Here is a 16,898-nt window from a genome sequence, read left to right as displayed (position 1 = left end):
TGGTTTGGATTGGCTACCTATGAAGTGGGCTCTGAGGTTCAACACCCGAGTCGACTAGAGCTGTGTTTACTGAGCGCCTAGACGCAGCACAGAAAACCCCCTTCCCCCACTGGTCCACACATGAGATTGGCCCATAGAGCCCTGAGCATGCTATAAATATGAAAGTAGCGCTATAGAGAAGCTATCTTTATTTTATATTATTTATGTATTTAGAAGGCAGGAGATTCGCAGGTTGCCCATCTTTTTAAGGTATTCTGGTGTATGCAAAGGCAACATGAAGCTCTTCAAAATCGACACCATTAGCTGAGAAAAAGGGCCCCTGGATAGATCCACACGGAGAGCAGTCATAAAGGAAGGGCCCTGAACTACAGATGGCGTACACATCAGAAGCAGCAAGAAGGGTGAAAGTGATGCAGCGTCTTGTGATGACAGACGGAGGATTCCAGCTCCCGTGGCCTCATCGTGGCGCCTCCATGGAAACGTCTAGCAGTCTAGATACGCCAATGACAGGTAGCGAACCAGGCCATCCTTAGAAATGTATAGAAGTGGAACTAGATAGGTGGACGGATAACGAACCCTTCTGGATATAATCCTTTCCATAACTAATCGGGAATATGGCTTTTTTTCAAGTGATTACAGATGCCCCTAACCCGTGACCGCAGTTGTGTATTAAGGATTTGCCTCTTTAGCCACACAAGACAGTTGGAAAGAAAAACGATGGACTCCCGAGGCGAACAAAATGCCATACAGTAAATTGAATTAATGAAGATCTGTTAACGATGACCTATTAATGATGACTTGTTTCCGAGAAAATTTAAAGCCCATTTCTATTTCCTTAAAAAAAAAACGTTTCATATAATCCCCCTTCTCTCCTGTCATTCGTCACGTGACTGTGATCTAAATTTGCATGCTTCGTAGGATGTTCACAATGAATAGAATTTCAATAGAGCTTCCAGTAAATAAACTTGTTTAGGCGTAACACTAAACAATCATTTCTCAAGAAAGTGCCTTTTCCGCGAATTCTATTTCTTTATGAAAATTAAATTTAAAGGTATATTTGCCTTAACAATCAAGTTCCCAGACAGCTCTGTACTCGAAGCCTATTCTAAGGTAAGTCTTGAGAGCATGTTTTAGCATAAAAGAAACATAATTCTAAACAGTCTGAGTTAATTTTCAAATACAATTTGTATTTTATTAAAAAAAACTTTCATTTCTACGTGTGTTTTTTCAAATATTTATTTTTTAAAATCAAAACTGTAAACAGCTGATGATGTATAAATAGATCTTGAGCTAATCGCAATACCAGATGTGTGCTAGACTATCATACAGCCAGCATAGGTCCTTTATTATGATAGCTTTTATATTTTATAGCGCTACTTTCATGAGTATAGCATGCTCAAAACGTAATGGTGCAATCTCATTTCTGAACCGGTTTGGGGGGGGGGGGGGAATAGGGTGTTTCTGTGAGGAGCTTTCCGTGCTGCCTTTAGGCCCTCAGTAAAGACAACCCTGCTCGAGTCGAGTGTCGAACCTCGAGCCCCCTTTAAGCCAAGCGAAGTTCAAGCGTACTCAGCCTCTCGACCACGCATCCTTTATTGAAAAATAACTTTTAATTGAAGCGTATTAAAATAAAATAATTTATTTATAAGAAGATTACAAGGAGAGTATGTGTAAATAAAAGTATATATAGGATAGATAGACAGAGATAGATATTTCGATTGATGGATTGATTGATTGATTAGTTGATCGATTTTAAACATTATATTTTTTAGAATTCATACAAGGTCAATCTTAATTGGTAAAAATTGTCCCTAATTATTTAAATTTAAAAGAGTAAATTATAAAGGGCTTTTTTAAACAATACAACTAGAGTCTACAGTATCCCAAGAAGAGCAAACATTTTAAATGCTTTCTATTGAATATGGAAAGCCCTCTAGACGTTCAGAACATAGCCTGTATGAACAGAATACTTTCAATATAAATAATTTCTCCATTTGATATTCTTCCTCTTCCTCTAGCCAGCTTTTTGCTGCTGAGTTGTCAGCTCTTTTGCAGACTGTGCCAAATAAAAATAGTGTGCTGTTTTCTTCAGTTGTTCAGCACTGCCGTACAGGGTGTTGGTTATGTTGGGCTGGAGTGGCAGTAGGGTCTGGCCGCCCTAAAGTGTATTAGGAAGGGGCATTCAAAAAGGATATGGTTTACGGTTTCATAAGGGTGGGCGCAGTGTCTACAAAGGGGGAGTTGTATGTGATTTTTTTTTATTGAGAATAATTTAACAGAGATGTGTGTCATGTCCTTAGTTGGAAGATTGTAGATTTCTCTTTGCGGGGGAGGAAATTAATAATTTGATATATATAATCATTGATGTGTAAGTGTACGTGAAGTGTGAGCTATACAGACATTTACTTGGCTTCTGTCTCCGTTATAAGTTATCCTCTAGTCACTTGTCGTTTCTGTTCCCAATTTTAAACTTTTGTTTGTCGAGTTTTCTTATGTTCACTGACTAAAACATTCGTTTGTGTGAATTATAGTCTCGGAAGACAGGTTTTTGCATTGAAAGATACATAGCAAAAAAAAACAAACAAATCTGTCTCTATTAGTTATCGGGAAAAAAATTGTACTATCCGTATCTGCTAATAGACTGCTATACTTTTACTTCTATAAACAGACGAAAATAAATTGTGCTTATATTTTTTGTTTGTTTCAGAATGACGCATTACTCCCAGTTAAATTTAATGTTAATTGGGAAAAGTGGCAACGGAAAGAGTGCCACCGGAAATAGTATACTAAGGAGGAGATGTTTCCGAACAAGTGGATCTGCTACCTCAGTAACAAATAAGGTAGACCTTGAAGTAGGAAAATTCGACAGTCGAAAACTGAAAGTCGTCGACGTGCCAGGAGTCTGTGATAATTCCATGGACAACAAGGCTGGGGTTGAGTTTGTTATAAACAGTTTGCAGCAGGCCATATATCTCTGCCCTGACGGTTACAGCGCTTTTATTCTAGTTTTGAAATATGGCACACGTTTTACGAATGAAGAGTTGGAAACTCTGAAGTTTCTGAAAAAATTCTTCGGTCCAAGATTCATCGAAGATTACTGTGTTCTGGTAATGACAGGAGGAGATAACTTCGCAAAGGAAAAAAAGTCTGAGGGCGTCAACTTCAAGAGTTGGTGCGCAAGTCAAGTAGGAAAATTTAAAGAACTTTTAATTGAGTGCGACCACAGAATAGTTCTTTTTGATAATTTTACAAAAGACAACTACTTGAAAGATAAGCAATTGCTGAAACTGCTGAAAGAAATTGACCGGCTTCCATACAAAGGTCAAAGGTACACTGATATAAATTTCCGCAACGCTCAAAATTCCAGGAACAAACTAGTCGTAGAAAATAGATGTTGTCTACTTCGTGAAGAAAGTGCCTACGAAACCAGCTACATGATTGACAAATTGGAGAAAGTTCAATCCTCCAATGACCATAAAATGAAAATTTCTCCACTTGATAAAATTTTGCTAAAAGATTCCCAGCTTTTAAAAAGACTCCAAGAGGCCGACCTAGGAACCGGTGTACTGGCAGACTTGATTCAAACCGCTACATCTATTGATAGAATAGCTTCCGATGAGAAGAAGATTAGCAAACATCTAGCAGACGACGAAGAAACTATTAGACTCCAGAAAGAAGAGTTACAAAAAAAGGTGATGCGAATGGAGGAGGAGAAACGAAATTTGGAGAAATTATCAGAATTGGAAAAGCTAAAAGCTCTCAAAGAGAGAGAAAAACAAGAGAAAGAAATTGAAAAACTGAAACGGGAAAACGAACAAAGAGAAGAACAGCACAGAAAAGAAATGAAAGATAAAAAAGAAGAACAAAGAAGAAAACTTGACAAACAAGAAACGGACCAAAAAGAAACCAGAGAAAAGTGTCTGTTGGAGGATGCGTCAAATTTTGCCTCCGACTGGGTACCTGGGCTGAGAAAAGTTTACGACAGGGCTAATTGGCTGTATAACTGGTGGAGTGGAACTTCATAAAATTTATCACTTTGTTCTGAAATGGAAGACAACCTTAACTCAATTGTAGTACCACTGAATAACATATTATATATATATACATGTTTTAGTATGGGCATATTTACGCATAATCGTATCATTGTAATCAGCTTTTGTTTACATTTTGCTTTTTTAAAAATCTATTTTACATTCTTGAAGAAAAAGAATGCAGAAGTTGAGAAAATAAAGAGAAAGCAGTATTAAGAAATATGGAGCGACGCAGGCCTAATGGTGTAAAGGCTAAGCCACGAGACCTAAATGTAAATGCAAATTTTGATTCTTACGGTTATTTGATTGACCAGATGTCTACTTTTGCTGTTTAGCGCCGTCTCAGTCCTTTTACTAAATGCTGACTTAATGATAATTTCCTGTTAAAAACGTGTTTAGATTAGTTTGTCATTTAAGCTCTCGTGTTTAAGTTTGTAATTTTCTCACAGCACTATGAGCCTATTATTATTATAATTATAATAATTATTGTTATTGTTAATTATTGTTATTATAAATACTGTCACTGTTTGTTCTGCAAGAAAGAGATGAAATAAGTATTTCAGAATACAATTTTTCACACATTTTATATAGTTGCCATAGAGTTACTCTTTCATACGATTGGGTGATTTAAGGTTCAATGACCAGAGTTTTAATTTTAAAGATCTAAATTTGCAAAAGAAATCTACCATTTATATTTTTTGTAGGCCTTCTTCAGTCGTAGAACGAATATGGTTCATCTCACAGGGCACTTTTTCATGTAACTGTGTGAAGCCCCAATCTGGAGAAACATTTCTGTCTATGTATAACGCAGGTTTAAGTGGCACTTTCTATGGTTGTAGAAGAACCAGCCATGTTTCGTTTGGCAAGATTTTCTTTCAGAGCTGAGGCCAATGACTTTTCGCGCTGTCCAAAACTTTCTTGGTCACTTTCTCTTTCTAAATAGTTCGGATCTAGGGCAATGTCTTCCCAGTAGTCAACATCGATGTCCACTGTTTTGAGGTCTTGTTCGATTACATCTACATATCGAGGTGGGGACCAACAGTTTTTTCTTGTGCCCATCGCAAGAAAGATAGCTACTATTTATATTATACCATAACAAATATCCTGAAAGTTTAAACAAAAATAGCAAGGACTAGCATTTAATAAAGTTCCTACAGTTCGGGATCTTTGGCGCCTCAGAGTCCACCCAGCTCTAATGGGTAGTTGGGGGAAAGTAAAGGCTGTTGGTCACTGTGCTGGCCGTGGGCAACAGAAACAGATGATCTTCAAATCATCTGCCCTATATATCGCAATGTCTGAAACGGGAACTTTACTTTTTATTTTCCAGTAGCTACTGACACACACACACACACACAAATCCGTTGCCACGAAGGTATTGTAACACACACAATTGTAAATGTATTTTAATTTGATAGATGATGATCTATGAGAATAACATTGGTAGCAATAATCTTATGATCGGTTTCCTCTTCACTTAACAGACATTCTGTAAGATAATTTTGAACTGAATCATCCGACACACATATACTATTACAATGGAATCACATAGCAAGGTATTATTGTATTAGTGAAATTTAAAAAAACAAACATATGAACCTTGGTGACAAATGACAGTTTCAAGGCACTGCTTGAAAAAAAATGGATGTGTGTTTTAAGTGTTTGTATAAATTAACAAAAAAAAAATGTTGAAATGTTAAAATCTATAAAAGTCTTTATCATACCAATTTTTAACGTAAATATTTTTGTTCCTAATTACAATAGATTCCAACATTTTAAAGATCTTTTTTACAGTACCTCTGTTCAAGCCAGAACTTCATGGAGCCTTTAAGGTGGAGGGTGTAACTTAGACTAGGATCTCAAAAATGGCTCTAACAATTTTCCTAGAAATTTTACAGTTGATGTATATCGCTGAGAAAAGGATTATTAGCTCGTTGGCTACACGGGGAAACCTCTAGTTCGACCCTTATAATTTTTCAAAGTAAAATAAGAAATAAATTTTAATTTAGATAAAAACATGGCATAGTCAATCTTAGAGTACCGATAACTGAGAAGTTTATTAAATTTAAAGTTGCTTTTAGTTTATTGATAGATTATTAAAGCTTTGCTTATATTTAAGCAATATAAATCTAATGTAGATTACTTCTGTATTTTAGATCTAGAAGTAGATCTACATCTTGACTAGAGCTTAAGAATTCAAAATCAGAAATCTAGTTCTATTTACGTATATAGTAAAGGTACCAATAAATAATTATATCGTTATACTATTCTCTATTGGATTGCCTATTTGCTTCTGATATCACATAATTACAAATACGATACGCGGCATGGGCAAAACCTTTTGTAAATTATTAACTTTGTAAATATTCTTTTTTTTTAAGCTATATAATGTCGATGATATTGTATAATAAAATGTATTTTTTAATGTTTTTCTTGTAATCTTTAAGATAGTTTTAGATGTACATTGTTGTGAACTATAAAATGACTGTTGGTGTTGATTCTTATTTTAAAAATTCAACTTGTAAAATAGCTAAACATGTATTTGCATTAAAGAAAATAATCACAAAAAATATCACTGTGTTGTTCTCGTTAAGGAAACTTTAAAAGGCTGATTGTAATTATTTCAAGAATAATTTAAGATTCATAGAGAATATTTATTTGTTCATTGCATTCCTACAAAGTTAAAAACCAGCCATAGAAATGTTGCTTCATTTTTTAAAGGCAGTAAATACTTTCTATCCCTTCCAATCAATCCTACTCTAAGAGGGCATTTTCATTACACATACCAAACATATGGAACCTGCTATACCAATAAACTCAGACTACATGCCTATGTAGGAATAAATAAATATAGACCTACCAGTTCAAAATAAGATAAGACAGATAAAATAATATTGATAAAAAAAAACGGAAATTCCGTTTGACTTTTCGGTGTTCAGCCCTGAGCCAACATTATGCCTGTTAACAGCGCTAAATAAATGAAACTTTTACTACTATTATTATTTAAGAGGCGCGGTGGTAGAGCAATAAAGAGCTTGGCTTTCGAACTGGGGTTCGAATCCGGGATCGTTGGGCGCCTCTTGAGTCCACCCAGCTCTAGTGGGTACCTGACATTAGTTGTGGAAAATGTGCTGGCCACATGGCACCCTCGTTAACCGTAGTGAACAGAAACAAATGACCTTTACATCATCTGCCTTATAGACCACAAGGTCTAAAAGGGGAACTTTACTTTACTATTATTATTTAACTTAGATTTTCTAGTGAGGTACAAGCCATACTGGATCTTCACAGTGAGCCAGCAAGCGTTATTCAGTAAGGGTCAGAACTCATAGTATTTGATTTTGAACATAAAATAAAACTGTCGATGATTATTTATTTACAATTTGCAAAAATTAAAAGGGAATAAATCGCTATATATATATATATAGGAATCCATTTTTACACTGTCATAATTATCTCAAACAATTTTTATCATTCACAAGTTTTCAAGCTAACATACTTAATACTTTTGAATTAAAACTAAATCAAATATATCAGATAGATAAGACTTAGATCTTGCCATTTACTTGTCCATAAGTGAGCAAATAGATGTAAATAAAAGAAATAATTTAAATTATTAAAATAGATGGACTTTAGCATATGGCCTCGAATGTTTTTCTCGCATTATAAAGATCTATTTAATGAATCTTATGCTCATAATGGATTTAATCCATCAAATAGATATTTCTATCCTTCCTTGTTACATCTTCCCCTATTCTTTAGTCTGATGAACCGTTGGGGCACCACACATGATCTATCGACCGTCTTCCTCCATTCGTCTATGTCTAATTAATTCTAGAACCTAGATATGTTTATTTACTTGGTATATGATCATTTTTTCTCTTTGCATTACAGATAGTTTTAAATAAACTCTTGCAATGCTTCTTGACTTATAGCTGTTGATGAATTAAAAGCAGTTAGACTAAGGCTGGTCCATACTAGTACCTTACAAGAAAAAACCTATATACATCTTGATCACAAAGTGGATATGAATACAATGCAATATTTAGCAATACAAAGATAATTATGTTGTCTGAAATATGTAAAATATTCATATTCATGATGGTTATTTTTATCTAAATTGACCATGTCTATTTAGTGTCTGTCACCGCTGCCCTTTGGTCAGCTAAAGCCTGCAATGTCTTTACAAACTAAAGCACAACACCACGCTGTACACAGTGAACTGTGTAGACATTGAACTTGTGTAAGTGTCAATATTTATAGGAACAGTTTTTCTGTTCAGCATTTGAAGTGTTTACTCTGAGGGTGCACCCGTGGCCTTAAGAAACAAATTGAGACTCCACATATAGCTGTAAGAACTATTCTTTCTCTCTTGACCTCAAAATTTAATTTTTTTTTTTCTAATGTTTTGGCTTTTTTCTCAAAGAAGAACTGCGAGTAGGTATATATTCGTTTGTTCCTCAATTGATTTGATCTTCATCATCTAAGTGCCGAAGCTTGGTACAGTTAACCATCGGCTAGGATGAATTGCCAGGTTGACTTGTCAGTTAAATTGAATGGTTACCTCATCAGTTGACTTGTCAGATGAACTTGTTTATTAACTGGCCTGTCGTCCTTGCCAGTTAAACTGTCAGCTGATTTGTCAGATTGAATTTCCATGTTGTCCTAACAGTTGACTTGCCAGTTTTACTTGTCAGTTGACTTCTCGGGTTGACATGTCAGCTTGACTCTCCGAGTTGACTCATCAGTTGACTGAAAATGATCAAGTCAACCATTAGTACTCTAATTAACATTCTCGAAGATCAATTCCGACCAACATTGACCTGTATAACGGTGACCAGCTTTGGCCACAGTCTACAACATCCAACTTCAACCACTATCACATCTCTGTGGTCATCTCCATCTGAATAGTGGGCAGTTTCTCCAAGTGAGTCTCTAGCTGCATTGCAGGCAAGGCGCTCATGCAGGGGACTGTGTGCATTCGCTGCAGCCGCCTCTTCTCTCTGGCCACCATGGTGGTGGACATCTTCCTGCTGTAGTTCTTGTAGATGATGCTGTCCTGGGCTCTCTTTACTATTTTGATGCTTTCAAGATTCTGTGAAAATAAAATTGAATAAAAGTGTAACAGTAGGAAACTAAGAAAAATGAATCAATAGTAAAACATATAAGGACACCTTAAATCAGGGGTTCTCAACCTGTGGATCGCGACCCCCTAGGGGGTAGATTGACGATTTGCCAGGGGTCGCCTAAGACCATCGAAAATATGGATTGTTATTGTCTATTCCTCTATTGCAGTATGTGTGTGTGTGGGGGGGGGGGGGCGTCGCGGCAGCGTGAGGGATTGTAAAAAGGGGTCGCCGAGCATAAAAGGTTGAGAACCGCATTCAGATCGACAATTAATGTAGAGATTTGTTAAGTAACACTTTTTATCACATACATTACGGTCTTTGTATAGTTTCTGACTTGAGTAGACTGTAAGGGAGGAGGCGTTCATGACGAACTAATTGGCCAGTGGCGTAGCTTGGAATTGATCATCATTTGGGGGCCAAGGGGCTGGACCTCTTTGAAGGCCCCTGCATTTTGACATTCGACATCGTGACATGAGATAATGAGGTGATATTTAATATAAAAATAAATTTCGAACACTCATTTTGGGTCCCCCTCAAATGGTGGCCAGGGGGGTATTTTCAAATTCTTCACATCTTATCCCCCATCATAGGTAAGCCACTGTAACTGGCTTTACTAATGGAGTTATTGGTAGCGATTTTCTTTTAGCCCGATTGGTTATTGATATTAAAATATGTGTGGTATGTTTGGCTGCTACAATAACGTATACATAAAGGTTTGTAGTTTTTTATAAAGTTAGCGGATATTATCTGGTTGACATTCTTTTGCATAGAGTTTTTGTCTTGTAATATGGAGGAGAAAAGAAAAGGAAAATATAACTTTTACACATCACTTGATCAGTACACGGCTTATCAAAGACAATAGAATGCACTCCTGGACATGTTATTTCTATTAAATGTAATCCTACATGATAATAGTTTTGATGAATATTGTTTTCCAATGCAAAAAATATAAAGTAAGATGGAAAGAATGAATGCTTTGAAATGATCCTATAGCCTACATGAACAGGACGGCGTTTACGTAAATGAAAAAAAAAGTCAGAAAGGTTGTTTTTTTTTATAAAGTCTGAAATTCATCGAAGCTCGAAAGGAAACTGCTTTAGAAAACTATCCACGTAGGGGTACTGGTAAAGTCTTCACAAACGAAGAGATTAGGGATCAGGGTTACTACAGTGATTGGACCCCACGACCACCTGCTAACTATTTTTTAAAAAAAGGAAACTCAAACTCTGTGGCCATATTACAAGGTCTCCCTAAGATCTTCCTTCAGGGAACAGTACCTGGAAAAACGAAGCAGACAGAGCCAGACAGAAATAGCGAAGGCAAGACAACATAAAAGAATGGTTGGGCCTGCCAGTGAAAGAGGTTCTATCCAAGGGAAAAGACAGAGGGAAATGGCCTCAACGATCCAACAGAATAGGTGAGCTGAGTTGGTGAAAGAAAATATAAAAATACTAAAAAAAAAAAAAAATCTTGTTTATGGGAGAAAACTCTACACTTACAACTATACATTTCAACAATGTAGAAGTTATTTCCCCTATTTGATACAAAACAAAATAATTCGTTATTAACTAATTTGTTTTTTTAAATTAGAAAAAATGATTCTTGTTTAGTCAGGTAAAAGAAAAATTCAACTTTATTCGAGATAGGGTGTGGGAGAAATAACATTGAAAGGCGTTTTACCAGACAGATAGAGTTGATATAAGCTTTGTAAAAATAACTTCAGGGCCAGTGAGCTGATAATTGTATTTCTTGTAATTATGAATTACACACAGTATAAAAAGTAAAACAATCAGTTTGTGTAGTTTTTATAATGTATTTTTAGTGATGGGAACTAAACTAAATTTTAAAAGTTAAACTAAAACTAAGTTTCAACTAAAATAGAGTAGTTAAACTGAAAGTTTATCATGAATTTTAAAATATAGTTAAACTAAACTAAAGAAAATTAATTAAACTATGCAAACTTTTCATAACTTTTTTTTTATCTAAGGAGGGGGGGGGGGTTGACCTAGACCCATATTTCTATAACCACCCGACTGTATGCTTGCTTATATTCGATCAAATTCTTTTAACATTGTAGAAATATATATCCACATAAAATCAGTAAAAAGGAAGATGTTTCTTACATAAAAGCTAATGCACAATTGATTTTTAAAAAAAGATGTCTAAATAAATATACGTACTTGTATTTTTGCCTTGAATTAAAACCTTTAGTAAAGAATACTCTTTTTTAAAATTATATTAACTTATTACATAACAGAAAATCTTATTCGTACCGGTAAAGTTTAAAATCTCATAGATAACATAAATTTAGAATATAACATTTAGATTTTAGATCTAGTAACCAAAGAAATAGAAACGAAATTGTTGGAGTTTTAAGAAACATTTGACCTGTATAACTATTTTATAGTGTAAAATATATGCTTGACTAACCATGCCGATGTGCTATTTTCTTGTCTGACCACTAAAAATACAACTAACACTATTGCATAACCGTTAAACGCGCAAGGGGAAAAAATGCGGGGTGGTCTTGTCATTATGGACTGCACACTCAGTACACTTTATAGACCTACTCCTGTAAGTTTATCTGACAAAGCTGTTAAAATCAGTCGGACACACCGTATATTTACTTTCTGGGCAGGGAGGATGTGTAACTATTTCAGTGTGATAGATCTATGAACATGTTTGACTAACCACGCCAGTGTGTAATTTTTTTGTCTGGCGACATTAAACAAACACTATTGCATAAGGCGAAAGTAAATAAACGCAGGATAGTCTTGTAGTATCATCGACTACACACGCACAGTGCACTAGGCATACATGCGCGTATGTCTACCTGACCAGGTTGTTAAGATCCGTTTGACAGAGTCTATTTACTTTATGGTCAGAGAGTGTGTGGATTTTATTTTTCTAGAGTTGGTTATCCTAATGCTTTAAGATCTATATAGGCATAACTGTCGACTTAGACTTAGATCTCAAAAATGTCTTAAGACTATAAAAAGGGTGTAGGCCTACTTGGTGTTCCTGCAGTTAATATATTATTGCTTGCCGCAAATGAAGTGATTAAAACCACTAAATATTGACCTAACTCACTAAAATCAGATTCCACATAAACAAAAATTAAACACTACCACATGAGTCACAAAAAATTCGGAACAACCCCATTCATAATATTGCATAGAAACTTTTGGAAAAAAATGTTTCACAACATTTTATAATACTGCTACTTTCAAGGGCAGATATTGACTCCCATAACTACTACTTTGCCCTCTTCAAATGCAGACTGACTAAATAGTTGTTAACTGCATGTTGTTTTTTTTAATAGTCAATGTTATTGATATCACATCACCAGAAAGCAGGAATGTGCGTTTCAACCCTGACCACATGTTGAAAAGTTCTACAAATTTTAAATGAACTTTTTAGTTAGTAACTAAAAAACCATTAATTAAACTATGATAGTTAATCAAATCTATTTAGTAGGTGAACTTTGGCCTTAATTAACTGATTTGCTAATATAACTAAAAATTTCTGACCTTTAGTTAACTTTTGCCCATCACTATGTATTTTACTGATGTCGGTAGAAAATTGCACATTACCAAAAGTTCTACAAAAAGAATACAAATCCTCCAGGTGAAATAAGGGGGGAAACAATATGACTACAAAGATAGGTAATTCCAAGGTTAGTTAACAAATAAGACAAATTTTGAATTACCTTCCTTTCGTTATGATCTATGATAACTGATATGGGCTACTAGACTAGATTCTCGGTGTTTTACACAATAGTGGCGGCTCGTCGAAGTATTTATTAAGCACAGTTAATTTTCAAATGGATTATAGTTTTTATCAGCTACAGTAAAAAGTTGTTTAAAAGTTTAAACTTGATTTGAGAAAGTGTGTTATAGAAATAACGTGCATATTTTTCTAAGGGGGCAAAACCCAACACATTTAACCCTATTTGTGAACACTGCCGGATTAATTTCCCTAGTTGGTATGAAACACAATAATTAATTACCAGTAATTAATTGACAAAGTGTTGTTATTTTTTTCATTGATTAGTGTCTTGTCTTAGCCAATGAATAATTGTGGAAAGTTTCAACTTGATCTAAGAATGTGTGTTGGAGAAATAACATGTTCAATCTTTTTACCAGACAGACAGACAGACAGAGCGAGTTGATATAAGCTTTCTAAAAAAAAAGTTATAATATTGAATACATAAACAATGTGAAAGTACCCTACTAGATACAGTTTGTTTTGATTGTTTTTTGTTTTTGTTCAATTGGTTTCTAGTGTTTTCATTATTGCGGTATCTAATAACTCTTTTAGATACATAGATTAATGTTATAAATTGACAGTAATTCCTCTTCTTTTTGTTCAGTGAGTTACGGTAATGCTAATTTAGTTGGATTATCGTGCTGACAGCACATCATGAGCAGAACAAAATTCATTTTAAATTTCCCTTCATACAATCCTCATCGACATTTCCACTCTGGCTGATAAACATTGGATTTTTATTCTAGTGAAACTCTTGCATGAAAACTCAAGATCAAAATAGACCTTCCACAAAGTTAGGATAAACAACGATACGAATAAATATGCTTTTTTTTTTTTTTTAATTTGTAAAGTTGATGCCGAACATAAAGTCAAGAATTTGGCAGTCTTTAGATACAGTATGACTCAATTTAGGCCCCTGTGTGACATAATGGTGAGTTAATTATACTTGTAAAGACACTAGTGATTCCCCTTGGGAAGTTTACATAAGGCTTTGCAACATGTATATAGTTGGCGCTTGCTCCTGAGTTAACAGCTTGACCACTGGACCTGTGTTGTGAACTGTAAATATTTTTTGTTAGTTATTGGTCGTGTGTCTTAAGGTACTCGGGAGAAGTGTGCCCTGCTCTGGAGATCTTTGGGCTAAGTATATCTTTAGCCATTATTGTATTTTATATAATGTGATTAATTAGTAGATATAGCCTCAAATGATTTCCAGGCAGTATGTTTTTATCCTGATGTTATGCATGCTGGGGTACTCCCAAACGTAACATATTTTTCTAGCCTTGTCTCTGAGGGATTCAACCTGTATTGAATCATCAGATAGACTTTACCGAACGGATGTCTATAGGTGGGATTCTATGAAGCTTGTAGGCTCATAGGCTTCCCTGAAGTTTATAGTTCATCATGACCCTTTTTTTTTTGGCTGAAAGTAGCTGTGTCAGCCTGAAGCCTGTGACCTGAGGCCTGTGACCTGAGGCCTGTTGCCTTCATTTTTGCTTACACTGATGTGTTATTTCCCGCATTTGACAATAGATTGTATATTTAGTTTACCTGCGACTTTGTTAAGTCTTGTTTTGCATACATTAGTTTAGATGTATACCTAGAGGTTATATTTAATAACCTAGGAAATACAGCACACCTTTAACACTGATCTGTTGATCTAAAATACCTAACTCTAGCTACAAGTCTAACTGAATCTTTTTATAGCTATACCCGCTAATAGGTAAATTAATTGATCGAATTAGTCACATTAGTTTATGAGTATTCAACACCCATCGTCACTCAGCTTACCTGAAAGGGCCCTAAAGTCGTATTCCTGAACCTGGGAACGCCACTGACCACGAACACTACACATATTTTTAGCCCGGGTTTTTATTTTAAATATAAAAACATTTAAACATTTGTTGAGCCTGTTAGTCTATTTACAAAACAATTTGCATTCACAATCATCGTATTTCTGTTGAAAGGACAAAGCTAAACCGTCTGATAGATTAGCTAACTGAGCTACTTACTTACCTTGGGAGAGTGCTTGTACCGGGGTTCCATCGGCTGCATGATCCGTATGCTGTCCCACTTTTTCAGGAACGCCATGACCGCGATGACCCAGAAAACGATGATGATGAGAAGGATCAGTATCTCGTCCACCTGGATCAAGTGCCGCAGCGGCTCCCGCTTGTGTTCTTCTGATGAGCACATGTGGAAATATACGTTTGTGTTACTCAATGTTGCAGTGTTTTGATTAGATCGACAATGAAGTCATGGCAACGGGTGCATTATGATTATTTCAACATTATTCCCCCGAACTCACGACGGACGAGGCTAGACAGAATGTTGGTGGAATTGCCATGTAAAAAAATAAACACCCAGCTAAGTTTAGTTCATTCATTGGGTGTTGAAATAGTTCTTTTCCTAGCTTAGGTAAACACGCTTAGGTAAAGAAGTCTTGTCGAAATCTTTCAGATATGTCTAACACAATGAATCCCAAACTATGACCCGCGGGTCATTTTCTGCTCACAATTTGACCCCTGGAAACTGCTATACACAGTACTTGATAGAGTTGTAGATGCTCGGTTACATTGTATTCATTGATATATTTGTCTCTGATGACAGGCGCATGAGAAATTCATTTGCCCCCCCCCCCACCCGGTCGAAGAAGTGTGAGGATCACTGGTACTTTAACAACAACGTGGGACAATAAAAACTGACTTCATTGCTTTAAACTAAGGTCAGTGTAGGACTCTGTTTAGTGTTAGTTCATATGTTGTTTCTTTTTAGAGTATGTTACAAGTCTAAGCAAGATCGACATGACTATACCTTATTTGACATGAGATTCAATTTCATAATTTGTATGATTTAATTTTAAAAATCCAACAATCCTGATGGATTTAAAAAAACAAAATCAAAATCTCTTTGTTTTTTTATTCGCAGTTATTTGAAAATGCTTCAAATGAATGGATCTAAGCTTTCTAATCCACTAATGTGTGCACATCTCTACTTTATATATATTAAACACGCGAGTAGAATGCTCAAGGAAGTTGTTATGGGGAAGGGAGAGAGAGATAAACAGAACATTTTTATGGCCAACACCTGCACGGCTGATGTGGCACAAAGAAGGAATATGGGGAGTTTACTTAATGTGCTCGGCCTTTGGCCTCGCTTATAATCCGAGCGTCTTGGTATATAAGCCATCGGTATTAACAGTTCCCCTTTCAGACTTTACGATCTATAGGACAGATGATGTAAAGGTCATCTGTTTTTGTGGCCCACGGCTATACTTGGGAGTCATGTGGCCAGCGCAACGACCAACCGCCTTTACTTTCCCCAACTAATGTAAGGTACCCAGACCCAGAGGCGCCCAAGATCCCTGAATTAAAAATCCTAGTCTCCACCAGGGTTCGAATCCTAGACCTTGGTTCGGAAACCAAGCGCTTTATCGGCATTTGGGATGTAATAATTTAAATTCATTTGGATCTTTCCCAGACAAAAGTTTGTTCAGACAGATGGAGACAAGCTTCCAAAGATCTACAGCTCCAAGAATCTTAGACTCAACTCTTAAGACAACTTCCAAAGGTCTAGAGATCCAAGAGTCTTAGACTCAACTCTTAAGACAACTTCCAAAGGTCTAGAGATCCAAGAGTCTTAGACTCAACTCTTAAGACAACTTCCAAAGGTCTAGAGATCCAAGAGTCTTAGACTCAACTCTTAAGACAACTTCCAAAGGTCTAGAGATCCAAGAGTCTTAGACTCAACTCTTAAGACAACTTCCAAAGGTCTAGAGATCCAAGAGTCTAAGACTCAACTCTTTGGACAATTAGAGAGAGAAAAAAAAAGATTCTTATCTTATCTTCATTTGATTGGAAAAAAAGGGGAATTGAATGCCTGAGGAATGGCAGACAGAATTACATTGGATGGTAAAAGCGGTTGATATATTGCGCTGATCTAACTACACGTGTTGGTCGTTCACAGTGTCAGT

General features: G+C 35.8%; 3 protein-coding genes across 4 annotated transcripts in view; 2 read left to right on the top strand and 1 right to left on the bottom strand.

Moving 5' to 3' along the window:
- The window catches only part of LOC106070416 (GTPase IMAP family member 7-like), a 374,699-nt gene that overhangs the window by 122,092 nt on the left and 235,709 nt on the right, over positions 1-16,898 (top strand). The window lies entirely within an intron of this gene.
- Positions 980-5,268, top strand: LOC106070412 (uncharacterized). Its single transcript, XM_013230316.2, has 2 exons — positions 980-1,110; positions 2,708-5,268. The coding sequence occupies exon 2, from the start codon at positions 2,709-2,711 to the stop codon at positions 4,023-4,025; it is 1,317 nt and encodes a 438-aa protein (XP_013085770.2). The 5' UTR covers positions 980-1,110; position 2,708; the 3' UTR covers positions 4,026-5,268.
- LOC106070423 (uncharacterized) overlaps positions 6,150-16,898 on the bottom strand; it is a 62,610-nt gene continuing 51,861 nt past the window's right edge. For both annotated transcript variants that reach the window (XM_013230328.2, XM_056008133.1), the window contains exons 3-4: positions 14,942-15,108; positions 6,150-9,123 (exon numbers count right to left, since the gene is read on the bottom strand). In XM_013230328.2, the coding sequence (XP_013085782.2) occupies positions 8,908-9,123; positions 14,942-15,108 (383 nt within the window). In that variant the 3' untranslated portion in view covers positions 6,150-8,907. The remainder of the gene's footprint in view (positions 9,124-14,941; positions 15,109-16,898) is intronic.

The sequence above is a fragment of the Biomphalaria glabrata genome, chromosome 13 (assembly GCF_947242115.1).
Source record: "Biomphalaria glabrata chromosome 13, xgBioGlab47.1, whole genome shotgun sequence".
Classification (NCBI taxonomy): Eukaryota; Metazoa; Mollusca; class Gastropoda; family Planorbidae; genus Biomphalaria; species Biomphalaria glabrata.
This window is presented reverse-complemented; position numbering and strand designations above follow the sequence as displayed.

What these genes read in the sequence shown, in the direction of transcription:
- LOC106070412 (XM_013230316.2), top strand. Translation starts at nt 2,709, where the DNA reads ATGACGCATTACTCCCAGTTAAATTTAATGTTAATTGGGAAAAGTGGC.